Genomic DNA, 22,273 nt, shown 5'->3' with positions numbered 1-22,273 from the left:
TATAACTGGATGAAGTATAAGTGTAAAATTGTGGACAGCATTGGTTTTGTATTGCTTATAGGAGACAAGCCCAATGTAGGAAATGTCGCAATGGTCAGGAACCTCTAAATACTAAGCAACTGGCAGGAGTAGAAGTTGAGAAAATCTTTTGTGAACAGGAATTATCACTACCCGAGGCTTGGGAAATTTTTGAAAATTGCTGAGAGAACACAGTCTTGCAATATAAAGCAAAATTTACCTAGAAAGAGAAAAACTGAACCTTAACAATGATTAAAAACCCTGAAGGGGCAAGACCACATTAATCTCTAAGTCTACCACTGACAACCAGCCACAGGCTGCAACCCCAGTCAGGCATGGGCCATGGAGACTTAAGTTATACTGGACCCTTTTGGGTACTTTGCTGTTTATGGGCTCAGACCCTTTGCAATGACTGTGCAAAGTGTTACCAGGTTGTACAATATAAAGGCTGAATGATTCAAAGTTTAAGTTACCATTCATTCATAAAGTATGTTATGACCCTAAAAAACTAGAAACTTGCAAAACCAGATCTCAGCAATTCTGGGTAGCTCAAAATTTAGGAAAAGGAGGGACCAAATTAGGAATTAGTGGTCCTTGAGGAGAAGAATGGATTAGCTTTACCCAAGAAGGCCATTGGGATATTTCCGACAGGGGTGGAGTACAAGACTTAAAAAAGGAAGAGATAGTACAAAAAAGAGTACGAAGTGTATTAAAAGGAACTGTACAGGAAAAACCTTCCAGTACAGGTGATCTATATCAAAAATTAAAAAGTAAACTGGAAGAAGATTGGCAACTCCCAGGATATGCGACCAACCTGTACATAGATCTAATGGAACAAATTAGTCAGACATTAAATTTATCAAATTACTGGATCTGTAGTGGAAAGGAACAGGACTCACCCCTTGGGAAATCTAAAGTGGAATCATTCCCAGGAAGCATTAGTGTCTCGGCCCCAAGGCTGGATATTAACTTCTGACATGGACAAGAATGTATTGAAAGGAGAGGTAGGGAAACATATAAGACTAAAGTAGGGAAGTCCCCTTGTCTCTCAGTGAAAGTTATAAATACCACAGGAGAATTTTGGTGACCTCAAGAACTGACAGGATATTGGACTAACAATGCGACTGCAGGTTGTACTTGGTGCAATGATACCCATAGCAGGTGGTGTAATGAAACAAATCCTAAGAATCCCTTTGAAGGCATAGAATAGTTGAAAATATATTGGGACCAAACAAATAGCACTAGTCTGAGTTGGATAGCACCAGAAGGACTGTTCTGGATATGTGGAAAGCGGGGATATACACAGTTCCCCAGAGACTACCCTTTGGTTCAATTGTAACCACAGTCACCAGGGGGTGCTGTTGGATCACTAGAAATACAGAGCCTGCAGTTCCTTATGCTGGTCAGCAGGGGACGCAGTGGAATCACTGGTCATTGCCACGTGGGGGTAACACCCTCTGGGGTGTGTTGGAGAAACCAAAAAATGGGTTTCCCTCCCACACACACACACACACTGGGAAAGAGGAGAGAGAGAGGAGGGAGAGAAACAGCAAAAAAAAGTCCTCCCCAATGGGAAAAAAAACTGTTCGGCTCGTCGAATCATGTGGTATAGCTTTCCTTCTCCCTTTGATGTTCACAAGGACCACTGCTAAGAAAGAAACAAATGGGAACGGAGAAGGGGAAAAAACTTCCCAAAACAGTTCCTCTCCAATGAAAATCCAAGTAGAATCCATAGCTGGCAACCAGGCTGAGAACAAAAACCACTCCGAGCTCTCCTCCAACCTTCTTCCAGCTTTAGCACCCAGCCAGAACTCCTTCCCCCTGTTTCCCAGGAGATGAGAGAAAGAAAAAAGAAAGAAACTCCTCCCCACCCCTCCTCACCCCCCCCATCCCCCGTTTCCCAGGACATGAGATTCTGAGCCATTACCTAAAAGGCAGCTTCTTTTGTGTTCCTTAACTGCCCACTTAACATCCCTGCATGCAGTGGGCAGGGAGAAGGGAAAAATTCCTACTTAGTTTCTAAGAACCAGTAAAACCATGACAATGTGCCAGTACAAAAATGCTATGTTATGTTGCCTAAATGGTTGTGGGGAAAAAAAGACTCCAAGCCAAATTAGGTAGGAGATAAGATAAGGATACAAAGGCTTTAATGAATCCCCAGGTTTTCCGAAATACCCCCAACGCGTGCTCCCGAATACAGATGTTCACAATTTTTATAATGATTTTCACCCAATCCCTGTCCAACCACCATAGTTAGTGTTTGTGTAATAGTTTATTGCATGAACCAATGTTGTAGATGTTGGTCATCTCTTTTGAACAGGATCAGATGTAAGTAGTAGAGAATGGACAAAATTTTTGAGTTTTGTCCAATCTCTAAAGGGGGGACTGATACCTTGGAGTTTGGATTTTTTAATTTTTGTAGATCTTAGAAGAAATGCGTCCCTCTGTCTGATGACATTCCCAGAGGAACCCCAAATCTTGGAATTATGTGATTAAGCAAAGCTTTTACCACTTCCCTTGCTGTGTTAGTGTGACACGAGTAAGCTTCAGACCATCCACGGAAAGTGTCAACCAGCACTAGTATGTATTTGTACCCCTCCCTTGTTGGTAACTGTCGCAGTTTAAATGAGACAAGGGTCTTTTGCTGAGGATGGATTAGGAGGAAAAGACCCAAACTTCTCTTTCCAAGCAATTATAAATCCAAAATTAAGAGGTTTCGATTGAAGGAAAACAAATTATGGAAAAGGGAAAATAACAGCCCTTTATTAAAAGGTATGTGTGTATTAACAGGAACACGAAAAAAACCAAGTAAAATAACTAAGTAATACTCCTATACCCACCAATAATCCCCTTCAAGAACAAAACCGATAAACCGGCAAAAGGAAAATAGTTCAATTTTTTGCACCCTTTGGTGCAGTTCCAACCACAGTAAGCAGGGGGCGCCGTCGGGTCACTGGAGATGCAAAATTTGTAATGTCCTGTACCATTCACCAGGTGGCGCTGTTGGGTCACTGAAGGTGTAAAAAACTTGTAGTGTCCTATTGTAGTCACCAGGTGGCGCTGTTGGATCACTGAAGGAGTAGAACTTGTAATGTCCAGTGCCCGTCACCAGGCAGCGCTGTGAGATCCTTGGCTGTCGTCAGGTGGGGGGGGGGGGGAAGAAGGGGAAGGAAAACAACAGTAATAAAACAGAAAGTTCTCCCAATGGAAGAAAACTCACAAACTTCAGCTGATTAGGGTCTGTTGTAAGCAGGGCTGCAGCCAGCCAGAGTTGAGCCAAGAGCAGCAGCCAGAGTTCCCCTCCGACAGGAAAGAGACAAAGGAACCCGGCAGTGTCTGCAGCCCGCAGCAGCCTCTCACCCCGGTAGAGAGAGAGACTCTCCTCCCCCCCCAGCCTCCACCCCCTTCCAGTCACACACCAACCACCTCCCCCCTTCGTTGTCAAGGAAACAAATCTCGACCATTAGGGGCTCGGGCCAATTCCTTTGTTCAACTAAATGGGCAATATACAGAGCACACACACACACGGTAGGAGGAAAGGAAAGAAAAATTCCTTGCTAAAAATACGAACTATGACAGTAACTCAGTAAAATCTATTTGCCAGTAATCTCCGGGAAGGTTCCCAGACTTTGTCACTCTTAGTACCACCCTCTTGGTTGTATCAGGGTTGTTCTGCTTGCAGATTTCACACTTATAATAATGGCCAGTCTTTGCGAGCGAAGATCCGGGGAAGGTCTTTACACCTTCCAGCCTGCGCATTGGAATTTTTAGGTGAGACACAGTGTGCGCGGAACTGAGTCCACCCTTTAATCCTAAGGTTCATCTGCCAGGGCCAAGCGAGCTTGGACGGTGGCAGCAAGGTCCTTAGGATGTAGATGGATTGCCTTTTTAAGGGCTAATGAGCTCCATCTGCCCGGGAGTGTCCCTGACCGGGAATCGAACCCAGGTCTCGGCAGTTACTCACTATGGATTGCACAATTTCAGTCATACCTGTCCCTATCACTACCTTTTTAAGTGTTTTAGAAGGTTCTCTATTCCCCAGTGGGTAGCCTCATGTTCCCACAGAGGTATTTCCCTTAGGAGTGGGGGTGTGACCACAACCTGTCCTTTTGGAGTAACAGCCCACTCACTTTCTTTGATTTCAGCTTTAAGGGCTTTAATTAATTGGTGGTCCTTCTCATCATATTTTGGGGTGTACCCTGTCAAATCAATTTCTTTCTGTGGAACTACTGCTGGAATGCCTTTTTTTGGAGCCCCTTTTGCAACCTGTTCAGCAAAATGATTTCCCAATTCGGGAATTGTTTTCCCCTTCTGATGAGCTCTGCAGTGCATAATAGATACCTTTTCTGGTTTCCAAATACTTTGAAGGAGTGCATGGATTTGGTCGGCATGTTTAATCCCACTGCCTTGGGCAGTTAATAGTCCTCTCTCTTTCCAGATGGCTCCATGGGCATGCACCACACTGAATACATACTTAGAATCTGTGCAGATATTCACTTTCTTACCTTTGCTCAGCTCTAAAGCTCTTGTCAGTGCAATCAGTTCTGCTTTTTGGGATGACACATCAGCAGGCAAGGCCTTCGCCTCAATTACCTCGTCTTTGGTTGTCACAGCATACCCTGTCATCTGTTTTCCATCCCGCATGAAGTTGCATCCGTCCGTGTACAGTTCCCAGTCTGGGTTTTCCAGAGGCACATCCTTCAGGTCCGGTCTGCTGGAATAGGTCTCCTCAATGGTCTGCAAACAGTCATGCTCAGGCATACTGTCAGTCAGTGTTGAGGACAGAAACATAGCAGGATTTACAACAGATGTTGTTTTCAGGGTAACATCATCCTGTTCCAACAACACAGTTTGGTACTTAAGCATTCTGCTAGGGGACAGCCAGTGGCCCCCCTTTTGCTCAAGCACAGTTTGGACTGCATGGGGTACATACACGACAATGCGCTGCCCCAGGGTGAGTTTCTGGGCTTCTTGGATCAAGATAACAGTCGTTGCCACAGCCCTCAAACACTCTGACCATCCTTGGCTTACACTGTCTAGCTGTTTGGAGAAGTAGACCACAACCCTTCGCTGGTTTCCCAGGGTCTGTGACAGTACCCCCAGGGCAACATTTAGTTACTCATATGTAAACAGTTCAAAGGGTTTGGTTTCAAAGGGTTTGGTTAGGTCTGGTAGTCCCAGTGCTGGAGCTGACATTAAGGACTGTTTCAGTTGTTTAAATGCAGCTCTGATCTCATCTGTCCATGTCACAACTCCTTCCTTGACTGCTTTCAGTGCTTCATATAGGGGTTTGACTAATAACCCATAGTCAGCTATCCACAGGTAACACCATCCCACCATTCCTCGAAAAGCCTGCATTTCTCATACAGTGTGAGGCTCTGGGAGACGGTAGATGGCTTTTTTCTGATCTGTCCACGATAGATTTCAAGCCCCAGGTAAATGACTATTTCCTTTGCCATGTGTGCTTTCTGTTTTGAGACTCTATACCCACTTAGTCCCAAAAAGTTTAAAAGACTTACAGTGAGTCTGATGCATTGGTCTCGACTTTTGGCAGCAATTAGTATGTCGTCTACATACTGCAGAACAACTCCTTCTGGTTGCTACCTCCTCCAGTCCTCCAGTTCTTTTGCCAGCTGGTTTCCAAATATCGTCGGGTTGTTTTTATAGCCTTGCGGTAGGACAGTCCAGGTTAGTTGAGTTCTTCTCCCTGTCTCAGGATTTTCCCATTCAAAAGTAAAAAGCTCTTGGCTGTCCTTATGCACAGGAATGCAGAAAAAGGCATCCTTTAGATCATGTACAGTAAACCACCCTAATTCCTCTGTTAATGGGGTTAACAAGGTATAGGGGTTCACTACTCAGGGTATATATCCTCCATTATTTTGTTGATTGTCTTCAGATCTTGGACCAATCGATAGCTCTTACCATCAGTTTTCTTCATTGGAAGGATGGGGGTGTTATATTTGGACTCACATTCTACCAATAGGCCAAACTTAAGAAACTTTTCAATTATGGGTGCTAAACCTTGATGACTTTCTAGCTTCAAGGGGTATTGTTTTTGTCTTACCGGTGTTACTCCTGGCTTGAGCGTGATGCTTACAGGTTCTGCTTGCTTGGACTTCCCAGGATATTCGCTATCCCACACTAAAGGGATGACAGCATTCCCAACCTCTGCGGGATCTCTCCATGATTCTCCTGTATGAAGAAGGTAGCTGCCTAGATATATTTAGTGTCAGGGATGATAACTTTTATTCCCCCCCCCCTTACAGAATTTAATTTCAGCTTCCAATTTTTCTAATAAATCTCTACTCAATAAAGGCATGGGAGAATTTGGCATATAGAGGAATTGATGAGTTACCCAGTGCTTGCCTAATTTAAATTTCAAGGATTTGAAGAAAGGCCTGGTTTCACTTACCCCTGTGGCACCAACTATAGTTACAGTATCATGACTCAGTTTCCCTTCTAAGGTGTTTAACACGGAATATGCAGCACCTGTATCAACTAAAAATTCCACATCTTCTTCCCCCAGCTTAGCTACAACCAGAGGTTCTGCTGGGGTGGAATTGTCTGGTCTCCTTCATGCATTCTGGTTTAAAGCCAGTTGGGAGGCTGGAGGAGGGGGCGGGAATTCACTTCTCCTCTTCGAGTCTGGACAATCCCTTCTCCAGTGCCCCTTCTTTTTACAAAAAGAACATATATCCTCAGAAACTTCTGTGCCTGTATCAGTAAACTTTAATCTGCTCCTCCCCCAATGCTGTAACTCTAAACCCTGGTTCCCCCCTTCCCCCGTAGGGTAGGGCGGTGCCGAAGGGATGGGGGCGGGTTCATCCCTGCCCCTCATGGCAGAACTGGAGGGTCCCGTGTTAGCCGGGGCGGGGACCCCGGTTGCAGACACCACCCCTGCTCCTCCCCCCGCAGTGCTGAGATTCGAGCCTCCCATCCCCGTGTCCGTGGTAACCGCACCTGCGCCTGGCACTCCTGGAATGGCCCAGGGGGGAGCCACCGCCGCCCCCCTGTAACGAAAAGAGTCTGTGGTCCTGGTCAGGACCGACCCCGCAGCCCAGGGAGGAACTATCGCCCCCTGATCACCGACAGCGAGGGAGTTCGCAGCTTCAGACAGGACAGGCCCTGCGGCCCCGGGAGGGGTTGGCCCCGCAGCCCCGACACTGGCAGAGCCCGCAGCTCCGGGAGGGGCTGGTGCCAGCGTTCCCGGTGCAGCCGGAGGGAGAGGCTGTGCCGGGCCCCACCCTCCCGGGAGCACTAACAACAGTTCCCAAGGCCCCCGCTCCGCCTGGAGCAGTCCCAGCCTGTCCGTCCACACTACCCGAGATCCCCGAAGCATCTGGACCTGGCACCGCAGGTCCAGCTGGCCCCACCTAGCTGGCAGGACCCGCTCCAGGGGCTACTCCCTTCCCTGATGGACCTATGCCCGCCGCACCTGCGACCGGACCCAGAAGGGGTCCTGGGCTTGTTATTCTCATATCTGGGGGAATTAAAAGGTCCAGATCTTCATTTCCAGGGCTTTCAAGATTAATTTCACTGTTAGGATCACATTTAGCATGATTTTTCTTTCCCTTTTTCTCCTCTAATGCCATTTCTGGGAGTTCTGTTTCTATTTGAACTTTACCCTTTTTATATTCCTTTCTCAATTTCAGACGGGTTAAGAAAAAATAAAATAACTTGGCATAATGCAACTCAGACCATCTTTCCTCCTTATGAAGGATTGTCATAGGATGAAACACCATATTGATCTCAAAAGAACCAAATTTCGACCATGTTAGTCCTCTAATCTGACCGTTGAAAGGCCAAACATCCATAGAGAGTCTAACTAACTCTTGCCTTGAAGCCACTCAAAAGGAAGCAGTCTTCGAGAAACAAGAGGTTAAAACACAAAATGTAAAGCACTACAGGAAAGCTTAGCATTAGGAAACCACGGAGGTAATAAATTGTCTGAGGGAACAGAACATGTTGACAGAAAAGGATACTAAAACCATAAAATAACACAAAACAAAGATATAGCATCAACAGATTTAAGATGGGCCAAGGTTACCAAGACCCTGCCAACATCACAAGGAAACTACCCAAATTAAGAAAGATTTGAGAAGAGTTCAAAAGTTTACACCAAGGAAGACCAACCAGACGACCACCTCCCCCGATGAAGGCTCTGGATCTCCCACCTCCAAACCTCCCCAAATTGAAGACTCCGCCCAGACTCCGCCTATATATGAATATTACAAGTAGATGTTGCAATGTAATAAATATACATGTATAATGATGTAATCCCTACTCAGAAATTGTATAAAAGGGTTGCACTAATTGTTAACGACGGAGCTCTTTGCCCAGGGCGACCTGGAGAGCTCCCCAACACATTGCTAATAAAATACCTCCTGCTTTGAGCATGAAACTTTGTCTTTAAGCAGTCTCTCTGTGCTTCTTTGGGGCAAATTCGGTATCAGCCTTTTTAAAGATGTCTCAGGGCCAGTTAAATCATCCCAATACCCTAAAACCAAAGCGAGAGGGGTTCCCTCTGGAATGTCCTCTTTGGCTTGTACACATCCCATGTTAACAAGCAACAGATGAGAAAAACAGTAGACCTAAGACAAAACCGAGAAAATCAACAGCCTCACATACGGTGTGCAGGCTTTGTAACCAGGCACCACCAGGTTCAGACAGAAACACAAAGTTTCAACCAGGGGAGGCGTCACCCCCCTTCTGTGGCCACACCCGGCCAACAAGAAACCCGAAATCCTCCTACCTGCCCTAACTTAAACTTCCCGGGCAATTCTCCTGCCCACTCCGGCAAAAGTCCCTTTGCCAACAGACTTGGAAAACACTGACTTTTTGGGCCCAAGTCCAAGTTTCCCTTCCCAGTCTCACCGTATTCCCTAGCCCTGGGGAGAACTCCTTCCCGCAACTGCTAATTAAAATCCTCCAGGAGTTGTTCCTTATCTTACCTCCGTGTGCAGTTCCAAGAAGCTGGGTTCCCCGAGATCAGAGCAGGAATTCTTCAAAATATGCCGACCAAAGAAGAAATCCCTGCAAAACGGAATATCAATCCAGAGGAGTCACAGGTCCCCATGTCTCTGTACGGAGCCACTAAAACTGTTGCCGAAATGGTTGTGGGGAAAAAAACCTCCAAATTAGATAGGAGATAAGATAAAGATGCAAAGGCTTTAATGAGCCCCCAGGCTTTCCGGAATACCCCCAACGCACGCTCCCGAATACAGATGTTCACAGTTTTTATAATGATTTTCACCCAATCCCCGTCCAGCCACCACCCAGGTTCTACCCCCACCACACCTCTTGGGAATTGGGTCTGGGGGCGTTTTGGGACCCCCTCTTCTTCATCTTCATCTTCCTCAGAGCACATAATGTTCTTGGAGGCCTTCCAGAGTCCTAGGCCTGAAGGTTGTTGCGTCTATGGTTATATCTTCTTCTGTAGGGTTAGGATGTTCTCTACAATTCTACCTTGAAAAAGAGACTAAACAGGTCAGTGAAATTTAGGGGAATTGATATGGGAATGGGTAACAGGGTTTACTATGTGTAGCTGGTGTGTTAAAGGGTAAAGGGATAATATGCTGCTACTTTAAAATCTACATTTACTACATAAGTACTTCTAAGATCTACAAAAATTAAAAAATCAAAACTCCAAGGTATCAGTTAGATAGTAGCTGGTGGGATAATTTATTAGGAAAAACTTGGTGGAAGAAAGTGGGATTCTTCTTACTATGTGCTCTATCAAGCATTATATTTTTACCATGTTTGATCCCTTGCTTTATAAGATTGATAGTTTCAATAGTACAGGGAATGCAAATATTTGCTATGTCAAAGGATCCAGAAGCTGCAAAAAGAACCAAAGTGTTAATAATCGCCCTGGATCCAACCAACCAAAATGAAGAAAGTGCAAAATTAATATTGTCAAAATTAGAGCAGAAGACACAAATTAATAATGAAAAAGTGGGAGGGAGGGATTGTAATAAACATAGTTATAATTCGTGTCAGTGAAAGAAACAAATGGACTTTTAGGACCTCATAAAATAACAAAACAAACAGGGTGTAAAACTTAATTGCATCCCCATAAAGAAACAAAGTAGGCCATTTGTTAAGGTCATCAGGTCATAAGCTATAAACCATCCCTGTTCTCCTAAAATTGAATTATGGTAGACTTGAGTCAATAATCTTTTTAGACGCCATGTCGTCCGAGAATGTATGAATTATAGGGAAACTATCACTGTTGTAGAGATAACAACTTTGCTTTAGTTGTGAAAATAAACATATATTAAATTCTTACCATAGTACTGTGAAATGTATATGTATATGATGTAATGAATATGCATGAAATAGCTAGAATAAATGTTAGTCGAATGCTGTATCAAGGAGCGCAGAGGTTTTGGAGCGAAGATTCCACTCTGTCCCAGCATGTTGTTTGTCTTTTCCATATAATAAATTCTTATTCGAAAACCTATCATAACTCGAGACTTTGTTTCTCACAGTGTTGTTTTGCCCACCAACCAACCCCTGGGGTTGAGGATGGTTTTGTCCGGATGGATTTCCAGAGAAAAAGCCAATCAAATCTTTCAGCAATGCCTTTACTAATTACATATTTAAGAAAACAGAAGAGAAACTTGTTGGGCAGTTGAAATTAGTAGCAGTAAAAATTGGTAACCATGTAGGAGCGGCAGCAGGTCCCAGGTGGGGGCCAGGTCTCCCTCCTTCCCCAGTCCTGGGCAGAAGGAAGGTCCTTCAGGGCCTGGGTAACCCCTCAGCCTCCGGTCTTAGCCCAGGGAGGGAGGTAAACCCAGCCTTGAGACTGACAAAGAGAGATAGAGAAAGAGTTCCAGCTGTGACGAAAAGGACGTCACTGTCCTGAGATAACCGAAGAAGAGCTTTAGAGTGCTGCAGAGTTATTGAAAAGACCTGGCACTCCGAGAATGGAGAAAGAGACTGTTTCTCCTCCTTGGACTGATAAAAAGGGGGGAGAGGTATTTCTATAAATACATAATACTTTATTTAGGAGCCCCTGGTGGTCTAGTGGTAAAGGCGCGGCGCTGTCACCGCCGAGACCCGGGTTTGATTCCCGGTCAGGGTCACTCCCGGGCAGGTGGAGCTTGTTAGCCCTTAAAGGCAACCCATCTACGTCCTAAGGACCTCGCTGCCACAGTCCAAGCTTGCTTGGCCCCGGCAGATGAACCTTAGGATTAAAGGGTGGGCTCAGTTCCGCGCACACTGTGTCTCACCTAAAAAAATCCAATGCGCAGGCTGGAAGGTGTAAAGACCTTCCCCGGATCTTCGCTTGCAAAGACTGGCCATTATTTAATTCTTTATTTAAGTAGAATTGTTGTAGATATAGTTCTTTAGTTTTTTTTATCTTCCTAATAATAAAAGTTAATATTATTTTTCCCCAATCAGGTCTCTTTTGTCTGCATAAACCTTCTCTCAACTTATAGTAATTGTGTGGGGGGTGTGAGAGTAAATTGACCCAGAGCAAAACCATGACACACAATGTCATGAATTTGCTTGTTCAAAGAACTAAACTCTTAAACAAAGCACTTAAAGAAAGATGTTGGGTGGAGTGAGTCACCTACACAAAAGAACTAGCCGGCAGATTTTTTTCTTTTCTTTCCCTCTCCTGGGAAACAGGACACTTTTTTTTCTTTGACCTTTAGTAGCAAAACCGAATTTCTGTATAGGAGATTCTGATCTGGTTTTATTTTTGTCTGATGCCTTAATTAACAGTATTGCTAATATTTATTTACTACTTTCTCTATGCAGAAACTTTTAATCCTCTTTAAGGAAAGAACAAATTCAGTGTCGCTTATTTGAAGCTATGTTTCATTTAAGTGGTTTGTTTCTTGTGAATCTTCAGATTGGTGTTTAATCATTGTTTATTTTCAGAGAGTTTGTGCAGGACAAGTTCCAGTTTGGGGGGAGAATTGAACCTTTTAAGAACAGAATTAAGGGAGTTTGTGTGCATTTGCACTTGGAAACTTGGTGGTGGGATTTGTTCAGGTTCGGTGTGTTGCATGCAACACGTGTGAAAGTTTGTTGGCCTCATGGGAGCAGTTTGTGAGCCTGTTGTTTCAGGCAAGACCCATTAGTTATGATAGGTTTTAAATAGGAGTTTATTATATGGAAAAAGCAACCAGCATAATGGACACAGAGTGGAGTCTTTGCTCCAAAGACTGTGCGCCCGATACAGTATTTGACTAACATTTATTCTAGCTATTTCATGCATATTCATTACATCATATAAATTTAGCATATGTTTATTTTCACAACTAGAGCTAGGTTGTTATCTGTACAACAGTGATAGTTTTCCTATAATTCATACATTCTTGGACAAGATGCCTAGAAGATCATTGACTTAACAGAATTCTACCATAATTCATTTTAGGAAAGCAGAGATGGTTTATGGCTTATGTCCTTGATGACCTTACAAATGGTCTGTTTTATTTCTTTATGGGGGTGTAATTAAGTTTTACAATCTGTTTATTTTCTTCTTTCCTGAGGTTGTAATAACCCATTTGTCCTCCCACACGAATCAGAAATTTTTTTGTTTATCACAGTCCTTCCCCCTTTTTTGTACAATTATTGATTTGTGTTTTTCGTTCTAATCTTGGCAATAAAAGTTTGACACATTCTTCGTTTTGGGAGATAGCATTTTTGGTGACTAATAACAATTTGGCACTTTGCGTTGCTTTTGGGTCCATTGGCATAGCTGATACTTGCATCCCTTGTACTACTGAAACTATTAGCCAAAATTAGACGAAAGCAGCCTATTATCTGCTAGTGCAAAATGAGTCCTATGCGCTTTCCTTTCTGTGTGTAAGAACTGTATTTGTCTTTGAAGTTACCACCACCAAAATTTGGATTCCACCTCAAAAATTGAACATATCCAACGATAGTTTCCCTCCAAAATTTTACAGGACAGAAAAGATCCCGGAGAGGGGAGAGCCCTGGGACCCTAAAACAGGAGGCCCAGAGAGGGGGGACTCCAGGCATCGTGGAGGAGGGGGGAGCACAGAGAAGGGGGAACCCAGGGTACCTCAGGACCTTGAAACAGGCAGCCTGGAGATGGGTGACCACTGGGAGCCTGGGTATGCCAAAATGGGGAGCCCAGGGAAAGGGATCTCCTGGATTCCTGGGACCCCCAGCAGTCTGGTGAGGGGGTGACCCTGGAGAGTTGTTACCCCTGGGACCCCCAGTACCCTGAAGCAGAGAGTTAGGGGAGAAGGGACCCCTGCCTGGCCTGGGTCTCCCCATATAGGGTTGTGGAGAATATTGCGAGAGAATGGCTGTGTAACCGAGGACATGATTGTCAAGAGACCTTGCAGCTGCTGGAAAGCACTGATGAGAAAATGTGAGGGAGCAAAGTAAAACTATCCTGGTAGAAGATCAAAGGAAAGTTAAAGAAAGGACTGTCTCTTGTTAAGAGGATGTTTCTGTCTGAGTGCTGACATTTATGGCCTAAGTGATATATTGCAAGTCCTGTTCTCAAACCCTGTTTTTACTGATAAGGTTTAACTGAATATTCTCTGTATCTATAGCGAATTAGAATACAGTAAACAACCTAAAAATGTTTCTCTATATCTATAGCAAATTAGAACAAAGTAAGCAACCTATAATCATAGTTTTGTCCAATACGAATATCGCATGCTGTTCGTAAAATACTATAAAAACCTTTGTAAAATCTTCAATAAATGAGACTTAAAGCAACTTCTCCTGCTCGTGTCTCCCAGCGTTCCTGTAACAAATGGCGCCCGAAACAAGGACCGCGTAAGTCCCGAGCCAAGGACCACGTAAGTCCCGAGCCTGCATAGAAGGGGACGTTGAAGGGGTCAGACCTCTCTCGCAGAGGAGGTGATCATAAGGACATTACCTGCAACATGTCCCGGATCCCTGGTGTCGTATAGACGAGCCTGACTGTTACGTGCTGCCGATTCCTTGAAGAGTTGCAAAGGCGCGCCTAGATAAGGTATGGAGAGGGAAGCAGCATATCAATTGTTTGGGGATTTCTTAAAAAAGAAAGGGTTAGCAGATATTGACTATAAGAAGGAATTACTTTGTTTATTAGATTACGGTCACTCATTAGGGTTTTTTGTTAATCCCCATACTGTTCATTCTTTAACAGAGTGGAGGAAATTTGGAGATGATTTATGGACGAGGGTTATTGATGAGGATAAAACAGCGAAAAAATATGCTAAGCTGTGGCGCAGTGTGTATAATACTTTGCTACAACATGAGGCTGAAAAGCGGGCAGTAGAAAAAGATATAATGATAAAGGAGGAAAATAAGTCTTTTGGGGAAACCTGGTTTTCTGAATCTACAACACCACTACCCCCTTCGGTTTCTGTAATGCATGTACCTAGTACTCCTACACACCGCAATGAGTCTTCAGGGGTAGAAGTTATTACAGAAAATAATGCCGCTGTACCATCGACGCTCCCGCCACCCCCCCTTTCCATGAATGCTATTCCTACGCCTAGCCGTATGCCTGTCCCTGGGGCTGACAGTGACCTTGCGGGGGCTATGGTACGAGAACGTAGAGAAGCATGGGCTGCATTTGCTCGGCAATGCATGCGAGATGGGGATATGGAGGGTTTGGCTGCTGTAGATCTGGCATTTCCCGTAACATATACCCCGGGACCCCCTGATGCTCAAGGCAATCCTCAAACTGCAATCACAATGACAGCTTTAGATTGGAAATTACTTAGTCAACTTCGTAGCACTGTTAGTCAATATGGGGCGACTGGGGAACCCACTCGCCAGATTCTTGATTACATTTGGAGTACTCAGCTTCTTTTGCCTGCCGACTGTCGCACTATAGCCAAATTGTTGTTCTCTCCCCATCAATTGCTTCTGTTTAATGCACATTGGCAAGCACAAGTACAACAATCTGTTGCCACACAGAGGGGACCAGGTGACCCTCTGCAAGGAGTCACAATGGAAGAATTATTAGGTTTAGGTGCTTGGTTAAGAATTGAAGCACAAATGCTCCTTGGGGCTGATAAGATTAGAGAGGTGATGCGCTGTGCTCGTAATGCAATCGACCATGTTAAAGATCCTGGGGGAACTCCTTTATATATGAGCATAAAGCAGGGAAAAGACGAACACTTTGGAACTTTTATCAATAAAGTAGCTGATGCAATAACAAAAGCGGGTGTACCTAATTATCTTAAAGGAGCAATCTTAAAGCAATGTGCTTTACAAAATTCCAGTCAGGCTACCAAAACAATTATCAATACTCTTGGGGCAGACTGGTCTATTGAGGAAGCATTAGAAAGAATGGCTCGAACCCCTACGGGTACACAAGCCTTCTTAATTGAAGCTTTAAATAACTTAGGGGAAGACTTGAAAAAACAAGCGGAGAGTAGTCAGACACAAATCTTGGCTGCCCTTGCGCCTCTTCAAGTGATGACAGCAAAGTCACAAAAAACAAATACTTCTCGATTAAAATGTTACCGTTGTGGAGGATCAGGACACATGAGAAAATATTGCTCAGCTACAGGAGTGTGGTGCCAAAACTGTAAATCTCCATCGCATAACACTAATGCCTGCCGTGCGGGAAACGGGAGACAAAGCGCGAACAACAAGAGCCGCGCTACGACACAAGTAGCTCTCCCCACAACAGCAGCGTTCTGCGCTCAGCCTCCACCCTCCAACCCGCAACAAGCGGCAGCCTTGGATTGGACTTGGCAGCAGCAATAGATACTATTCTTTTTACTACCGAACCTCAAGCGATCCCCACAGGCATTCAAGGACCATTAGTAATTGACAATAAATCCATGGGAGCTTTATTAGTAGGACGCTCCTCACTTTCACTGGCAGGCTTATTTGTACTACCGGGAATAATTGATGCTGACTATACTGGGGAGATTAAAATTATGTTATACACCCTTTTTCCGCCAGTAAAAATAACTCAAGGTCAACGTATAGCACAACTAATTCCTTTGCCTCAGTTTACTTCTGAAATGTGTCCTATTACAAAAAATGATCGTGGAGAAAAAGGATTTGGCTCTACCGGGCATAATGTACTGCTGACTTTAGATCTTTCTGACCGACCCAAACAACCGATTACTTTGCAATGGGAAAATGAACATTATTGTCTTGATGCTTTACTGGACACAGGAGCTGATACAAGCATTATTCCACCTGACTATTGGCCGAATCATTGGCCCCTTTTTCCAACAAATGCTACTATTACAGGTGTGGGTGGTATCTTCATAGGGAAACAATCACCACGACTAAATGTTACCCTAAGAGATCAATCTACTATCACTGTGTTTTCTGTTGTACCACTGCCACCTACTGTTCAGTGTTTAATTGGCAGAGACATTCTTTCACAATTGAAATGGGTTCTTACAAATGAACCCCCTTTGTCTTAAGGGCCACTTCTTGGGCTTTTCCGATCCCGATAACTTGGTTAACAGATGAACCAGTTTGGGTTAAGCAGTGGCCCCTGAAAAGGGAAAGCCTTGAACAAGCTCATAAGCTTGTTCAGGAACAACTTCAACAAGGACACTTACAACTCTCACACAGTCCTTGGAATACCCCAATTTTTGTTATACCTAAAAAGACAGGAAAATTCTGACTTCTCCATGATCTACGGGCAGTTAACAATCAAATGCAAGCCATGGGTGCATTACAACCTGGCATACCAAATCCAACTTTAATCCCACAAGATTGGCATATTCTAGTCATTGATTTAAAAGACTGTTTTTTCACTATCCCGTTACATCCTCGAGACACCCAGCGTTTTGCCTTTACCCTACCGGCTCTCAACAGAGCATCTCCAGATTCCAGATACGAGTGGGTTATTCTCCCACAAGCCATGAAAAATAGTCCTACGTTGTGTCAACTCTACGTTGCGTCAACTCTACGTTGCAACTGCTCTACAACCCATCCGTAAAAAATTTCCTACCTGGATTATCTACCACTACATGGATAACATTTTATTCGCCGCAAAGGACCGCTTTCAACCGAATGATACCCTCGAAATTCTCAGAGTGTTACAAGAGTACCACCTTGTGGTCTCGATCGAAAAAACCCACCACACTTGCCCTTGGAAATATTTAGGATGGACTTTGACCAACAAAGTCATTCGACCACAAAAACTAACGTTACAATCCTCCATAAAAACTCTCAATGACATGCAAAGATTTATGGGAGATTTGCAATGGTTATGTCCCATCGTAGGCATTCCTACTGAATTGATATATAAGCTGTGTCACCTTTTACATGGCACAGATCCAGCAGCACCAATTCATTTAAACTCTGATGATTACTCTGTTATTAATACTATTTGTGATCTTGTTTTGCAGGGTTTGATCTCTCGAAGGATCCCTGATGTACCCCTATGTTTGTGTTGTTGGATGGGTGATCTTTTTGCTATGGGAGCCATTGTCAAGCAAGTGCCACCAGATACTTCTCTTAAAAACGAAGGGGGAGTACTGCGTGAAGTAATAGTCTTAGAATGGGTCACAGTAGGTACTCACCTAGCCAAAACAATCGTTCAAAAAATCGAAATGCTTGCAACAATCATCATGAAAGGGAGAGAGCGAATATGAACTGTGGATGGCAGTGAACCAAATATCATCTGGCTGCCAATGAAAAAAGATACCTTGGAATGGTACCTTCTTAATAATTTTGCTCTGCAAAATGCTCTTTTAAATTGTCCTAGTGATGTTAGTACCACAGCTTTTAAACAAATTCCTTTTACTTGGCAACAAAAATTACATTGGCTTGAAGTTCCCAAATTTAGTTCTATTCCGCTGTCTTCCGCTCTCACCGTTTACACAGATGCAGGAAAAAGGTCACACACTGCTGCTGTTACCTGGCTCACTAATGGGCAATGGCACCATAACCTTATTAAAGGTGAAAAGTCAGATAACCTACAAACTCTAGAATTAGTAGCTGTAGTTTGGGCTATAACCTTTTTTGACGAACCTCTTAATGTTGTCTCTGATTCCCTATACGTAGTAGGGATAGTGCAAAGAATAGAGGCCTCTATAATACAAGATACAAAAAACCAAAGGTTAGGCACGCTGCTAATCCAACTGCAAAAAGCTATTCAAATGAGAAAACACTCTTACTCCATAATTTACATCAGAAGTCATAAATAGGAAATTGGTTTAGGAGAGGGCAATGCAAGAGCTGACAAGTTTGTTATGACAGCAACTTCTACACAATTTACTCTAGCCCAAGCAAGTCATGACATCTTCCATCAAAATGCAAAAGGTCTCAGTAGAGAATTTTCTATTCCATTAGCACAAGCAAAAAATATTGTGCAAGCCTGTCCTATTTGCAGTCATCACAATGGGGGTTTAGGAATAGGATTAGGAGTAAATCCCAGAGGACTATCTATGAATGCCCTCTGGCAAATGGATGTCACTCACAATAATGAATTTGGGATTCTTAAATATGTCCATGTTACCATTGATACCTATAGTCATTTCATCTGGGCATCTGCACAAACAGGAGAAAAGGCTCTACAAGTAGAACATCATTTACTAGAAGCCTTTGCTGTCATGGGTGTACCTTGCGAAATTAAAACTGATAATGCCCCCTCATACACATCACTACACTTAAAAACATTTTTTCAAATTTGGAATGTTAAACATACTACAGGTATACCACATTCTCCTACGGGACAGGCAATAGTAGAAAGATCACATGCTGTGCTAAAACAATACTTAAAGAAACATTCGAATATAAAAGATGTTAAAAGTCGCTTAGCTAAAGTCCTTTATGTGTTAAATCACTTGTGTGTTTTTGGAGACAAACAACATCCACCAGCCTTCTATCACACTTTGTCAACTGAGAAGGCTAATCCTTCTCCTGATGTCTGGGTACGATATTGTGATCCCAAAACAGGAATCTGGCAAAACCCTAGTAAAGTACTTTATTGGGGTCGTGGGTATGTTTGTGTTATGTCTCCTACAGGTCCTGCTTGGATCCCTGCCCGGTGGGTCAAACCAGCTGTTAATGTGGACACTGCGCATAACTCCGGAACAGGAGAAAGCTCTGGAGGAGAAGATCCAACGGACGATACAGCGCAAATTACCTTCACTTGAAGCTTTGTGGCCTGGTATAGGACAATACATTTACAAGGATCCGCAAGAATCACTTCAAGATTGGGAACGTAAAGTTGATTATGTTTTGTTTGATGAAGATTTTACCCCTCGTGTTGGTAGACATTGTCATATGAATTGTAGAGATTTATCTATAGTTTATTGTAGTATTTGTAACGTTTATAGTGTTCGATCACATTCTAGAAACGAATCTATTAATTGTCTTCCCTGTTGGTTATCATTTGTAGCAACTTCCTTTCCTACACAAATAGCTATCACCTTTCACTTACAATCTCCAGAAGATCAAGAAAGTTTTTACACTCTTCATGAGTGTCCTGACCAACAGGCTTTAGCAGTAGTACGTTTCACATTAGATTGTCTTAAAAAAGGACTGCAATTACGCTTGGCACAAAAACTTATTGATTCACAATGTGGCCTCTTCAGACCACCTGTACACTCTTCTGGGCAATACTTTTTATAATTTCTAATAACTCTGCTGATGCTACTTTGTCCATTGACTCCAGAGAGAATATCTGGGTAACCTGGGCACAACAAACCAATCAGACCGATCTTTGCCTCTCACTTAATCAGGCTAACAACCCATTTCGTACCTGCCTAATCGGTTATCCCTATTTTCAATGGCAGGATTGGAAAAACTTTACAACAGTCAATAGAACTACCATACAAATCGCCTTAAAGAATTGGAAAACAAACAACCATGTAAAATGCATTACAAATCTCACTAGTACCCAAAATGCTTTTGAACTATTCTTAGTACTTAGCAATCTTACTCAGAATGCTATCCTCCCGCTCCAAGAACTAGATCTTATGGGATCCTTCTCTCCCTATGGTCCTCTTGTAAACTTTACAGAAAAATATAACTGTTCTCCGTCATACAGTCTTGATGCAGACAACGGTACAGGAGCTGTCTTGTTTAATGTTAGATACGCATTTGATAATCCTGCATTCTACAGACTTAAACAAGCTGTTAGTGCTTCCAGATCAGGGCAGTGGTCAAATGCATCTCTCACTTATGGCACTGAAGAAGTCACCACCTTAGGTAACTTTCGATTTCCTCTGGGATACTTCCTCATTTGTGGTGATAGAGCCTGGCCAGGTATCCCAGAAAATCCATGGGGAGGACCATGCTATGTTGGTAAGCTAACAATGTTTACTCCTACATACAGAAACCTAATCACTAATGCTTACAATTGCACCCATTTCAAACGCACCATTCACGGTATTGGTCCCGATTGCAACTCACGTGTAGAAATCTCATCAATAGGTGCTGCAGTTACCATGTCCTTCTTTGTTCCAGGTGTAATGGCTGCCCTAATTGGTGTAACATCAAAAATCTCACTTGTTTCGCAGTCCAAGAGTTCAATGTTACCTCTAACATCTTAGATGCATTACTACATGATGTAGATAGCGTCAGACATGCAGTCCTACAAAACCGTGCTGCTATTGATTTTCTTTTACTCGCTCAAGGCCATGGTTGTAAAGAATTTGAAGGAACGTGCTGTTTAAATCTTTCTGATCACAGTGACAATATTCATGCTCAAATTCAGAAGCTTCACAATCGCTTTAATGATATCACTGTTGGTAATAGTTGGTTAGATAAATGGCTCACTAACTGGGGAATCTCTGGCTGGCTTTCAGACTTGGTTAAGCAAGGTATTATAATCTTTCTAGTCATTGTATTACTCTTGTTATTTCTCCCTTGTTTTCTACAATTTCTACAATCTAGGATCTTGAAAATGTTAAAGACAACAAACTCCTCTCTTGTCGTCGTTAAAAAAGAAGGGGGGAGTGTGGAGAATATTGCGAGAGAATGGCTGTGTAACCGAGGACATGATTGTCAAGAGACCTTGCAGCTGCTGAAAAGCACTGATGGGAAAATGCGAGGGAGCAAAGCAAAACTATCCTGGTAGAAGATCAAAGGAAAGTTAAAGAAAGGACTGTCTCTTATTAAGAAGATGTTTCTGTCTGAGTGCTGACATTTATGGCCTAAGTGATATATTGCAAGTCCTGTTCTCAAACCCTGTTTTTACTGATAAGGTTTAACTGAATATTCTCTGTATCTATAGTGAATTAGAATACAGTAAACAACCTAAAAATGTTTCTCTATATCTATAGCAAATTAGAACAAAGTAAGCAACCTATAATCATAGTTTTGCCCAATACGAATATTGCATGCTGTTCGTAAAATACTATAAAAATCTTTGTAAAATCTTCAATAAATGAGACTTAAAGCAACTTCTCCTGATCGTGTCTCCCAGCGTTCCTGTAACATAGGGTGTTCCCCATAAAGTGCCCAAATCGCTGGTGAAGTGCACAAGTTATTCCTGGTTGTAGATGTACCTGTTCACAAACCTCATGGTAACTGCTGTTCAGGAAGTGACACTTGGCTTTTCCCAGAAACTGGAATACTCCTGTGTGGGTAGGGACACAAGTCAGGCAGTGTCCTCCCCTTCAGTAGCCCCTGCTGCCTCGTACGAGCCTCAATGGAAACTTCACACACACCAATATGATGTTTTGGAAGCTTCATCTTTATTGGAAATTATACTTACTTTTATACAGTTCAAAAACTACCACATATTTGACCACTTGTCATTTGTCACACGCACATAAGTTGTTCACACTGCTAAACTACATTCTTATTGGTTAGTCAACATATTTTTCTAAATTCTTCTTCTTCTAAATCTAACTATAACACTCTATTTACATGCCTCCAGGCAGGTCCAGCTCAGCCTCCCGTCTGCAGGTGCTATTTTTCTCATTCCTGCAGATGTCCAGTCCTTTTCGTGTTCTCAAAACACTTAGTCCTTGAAACTCCTCAAATTCCCATCAACTGGTCCACTCCTGCCTTAACCCAAAAGGTCTCTAATTCTCCTACAAGCCCCCAGCACCCTACAGAGGTTGGGAACTCAGGGGGCCACCCCAGACCCACCTTTCCCACCCTCCTCTGCCCCACGGCTGCCACAGCAGTGGTTGCTGGATGGGGGCAACAGCCCATCAACCCCTACAGTGTGGATCTTCCTCCCCCCTCCCCAAGTCCCAGGGAACTGCTCCAGGGCTCAAGTGATGGGGGATGGAGGGGGACCTCCATGGAGTTCCTCTTCCCACCATCCCCCTGCCTGCCATCCAACCCCCCTTTTCTCCCCTCTCCCACCCTTTTCCCATTGTCC

The 22,273-nt window shown here is 43.4% G+C and overlaps 1 protein-coding gene across 1 annotated transcript; it reads left to right on the top strand.

Annotated features, from left to right (window-relative positions):
- The first annotated feature begins 13,760 nt into the window (after positions 1 to 13,760).
- LOC126638605 (uncharacterized) lies at positions 13,761 to 21,166 on the top strand. Its single transcript, XM_050312598.1, has 2 exons — positions 13,761 to 13,990; positions 18,958 to 21,166. Exon 2 carries the CDS (start codon positions 19,515 to 19,517, stop codon positions 20,487 to 20,489), a length of 975 nt encoding a protein of 324 aa, XP_050168555.1. The 5' UTR covers positions 13,761 to 13,990; positions 18,958 to 19,514; the 3' UTR covers positions 20,490 to 21,166.
- Positions 21,167 to 22,273: the final 1,107 nt, after the last annotated feature.

Source organism: Myiozetetes cayanensis, unplaced genomic scaffold (assembly GCF_022539395.1).
Source record: "Myiozetetes cayanensis isolate MyiCay16 unplaced genomic scaffold, myiCay2020 scf176, whole genome shotgun sequence".
Taxonomy (NCBI): Eukaryota; Metazoa; Chordata; class Aves; order Passeriformes; family Tyrannidae; genus Myiozetetes; species Myiozetetes cayanensis.
Note: the sequence above shows the minus strand (reverse complement) of the source record. Positions and strands in the feature narration are given on the sequence as shown.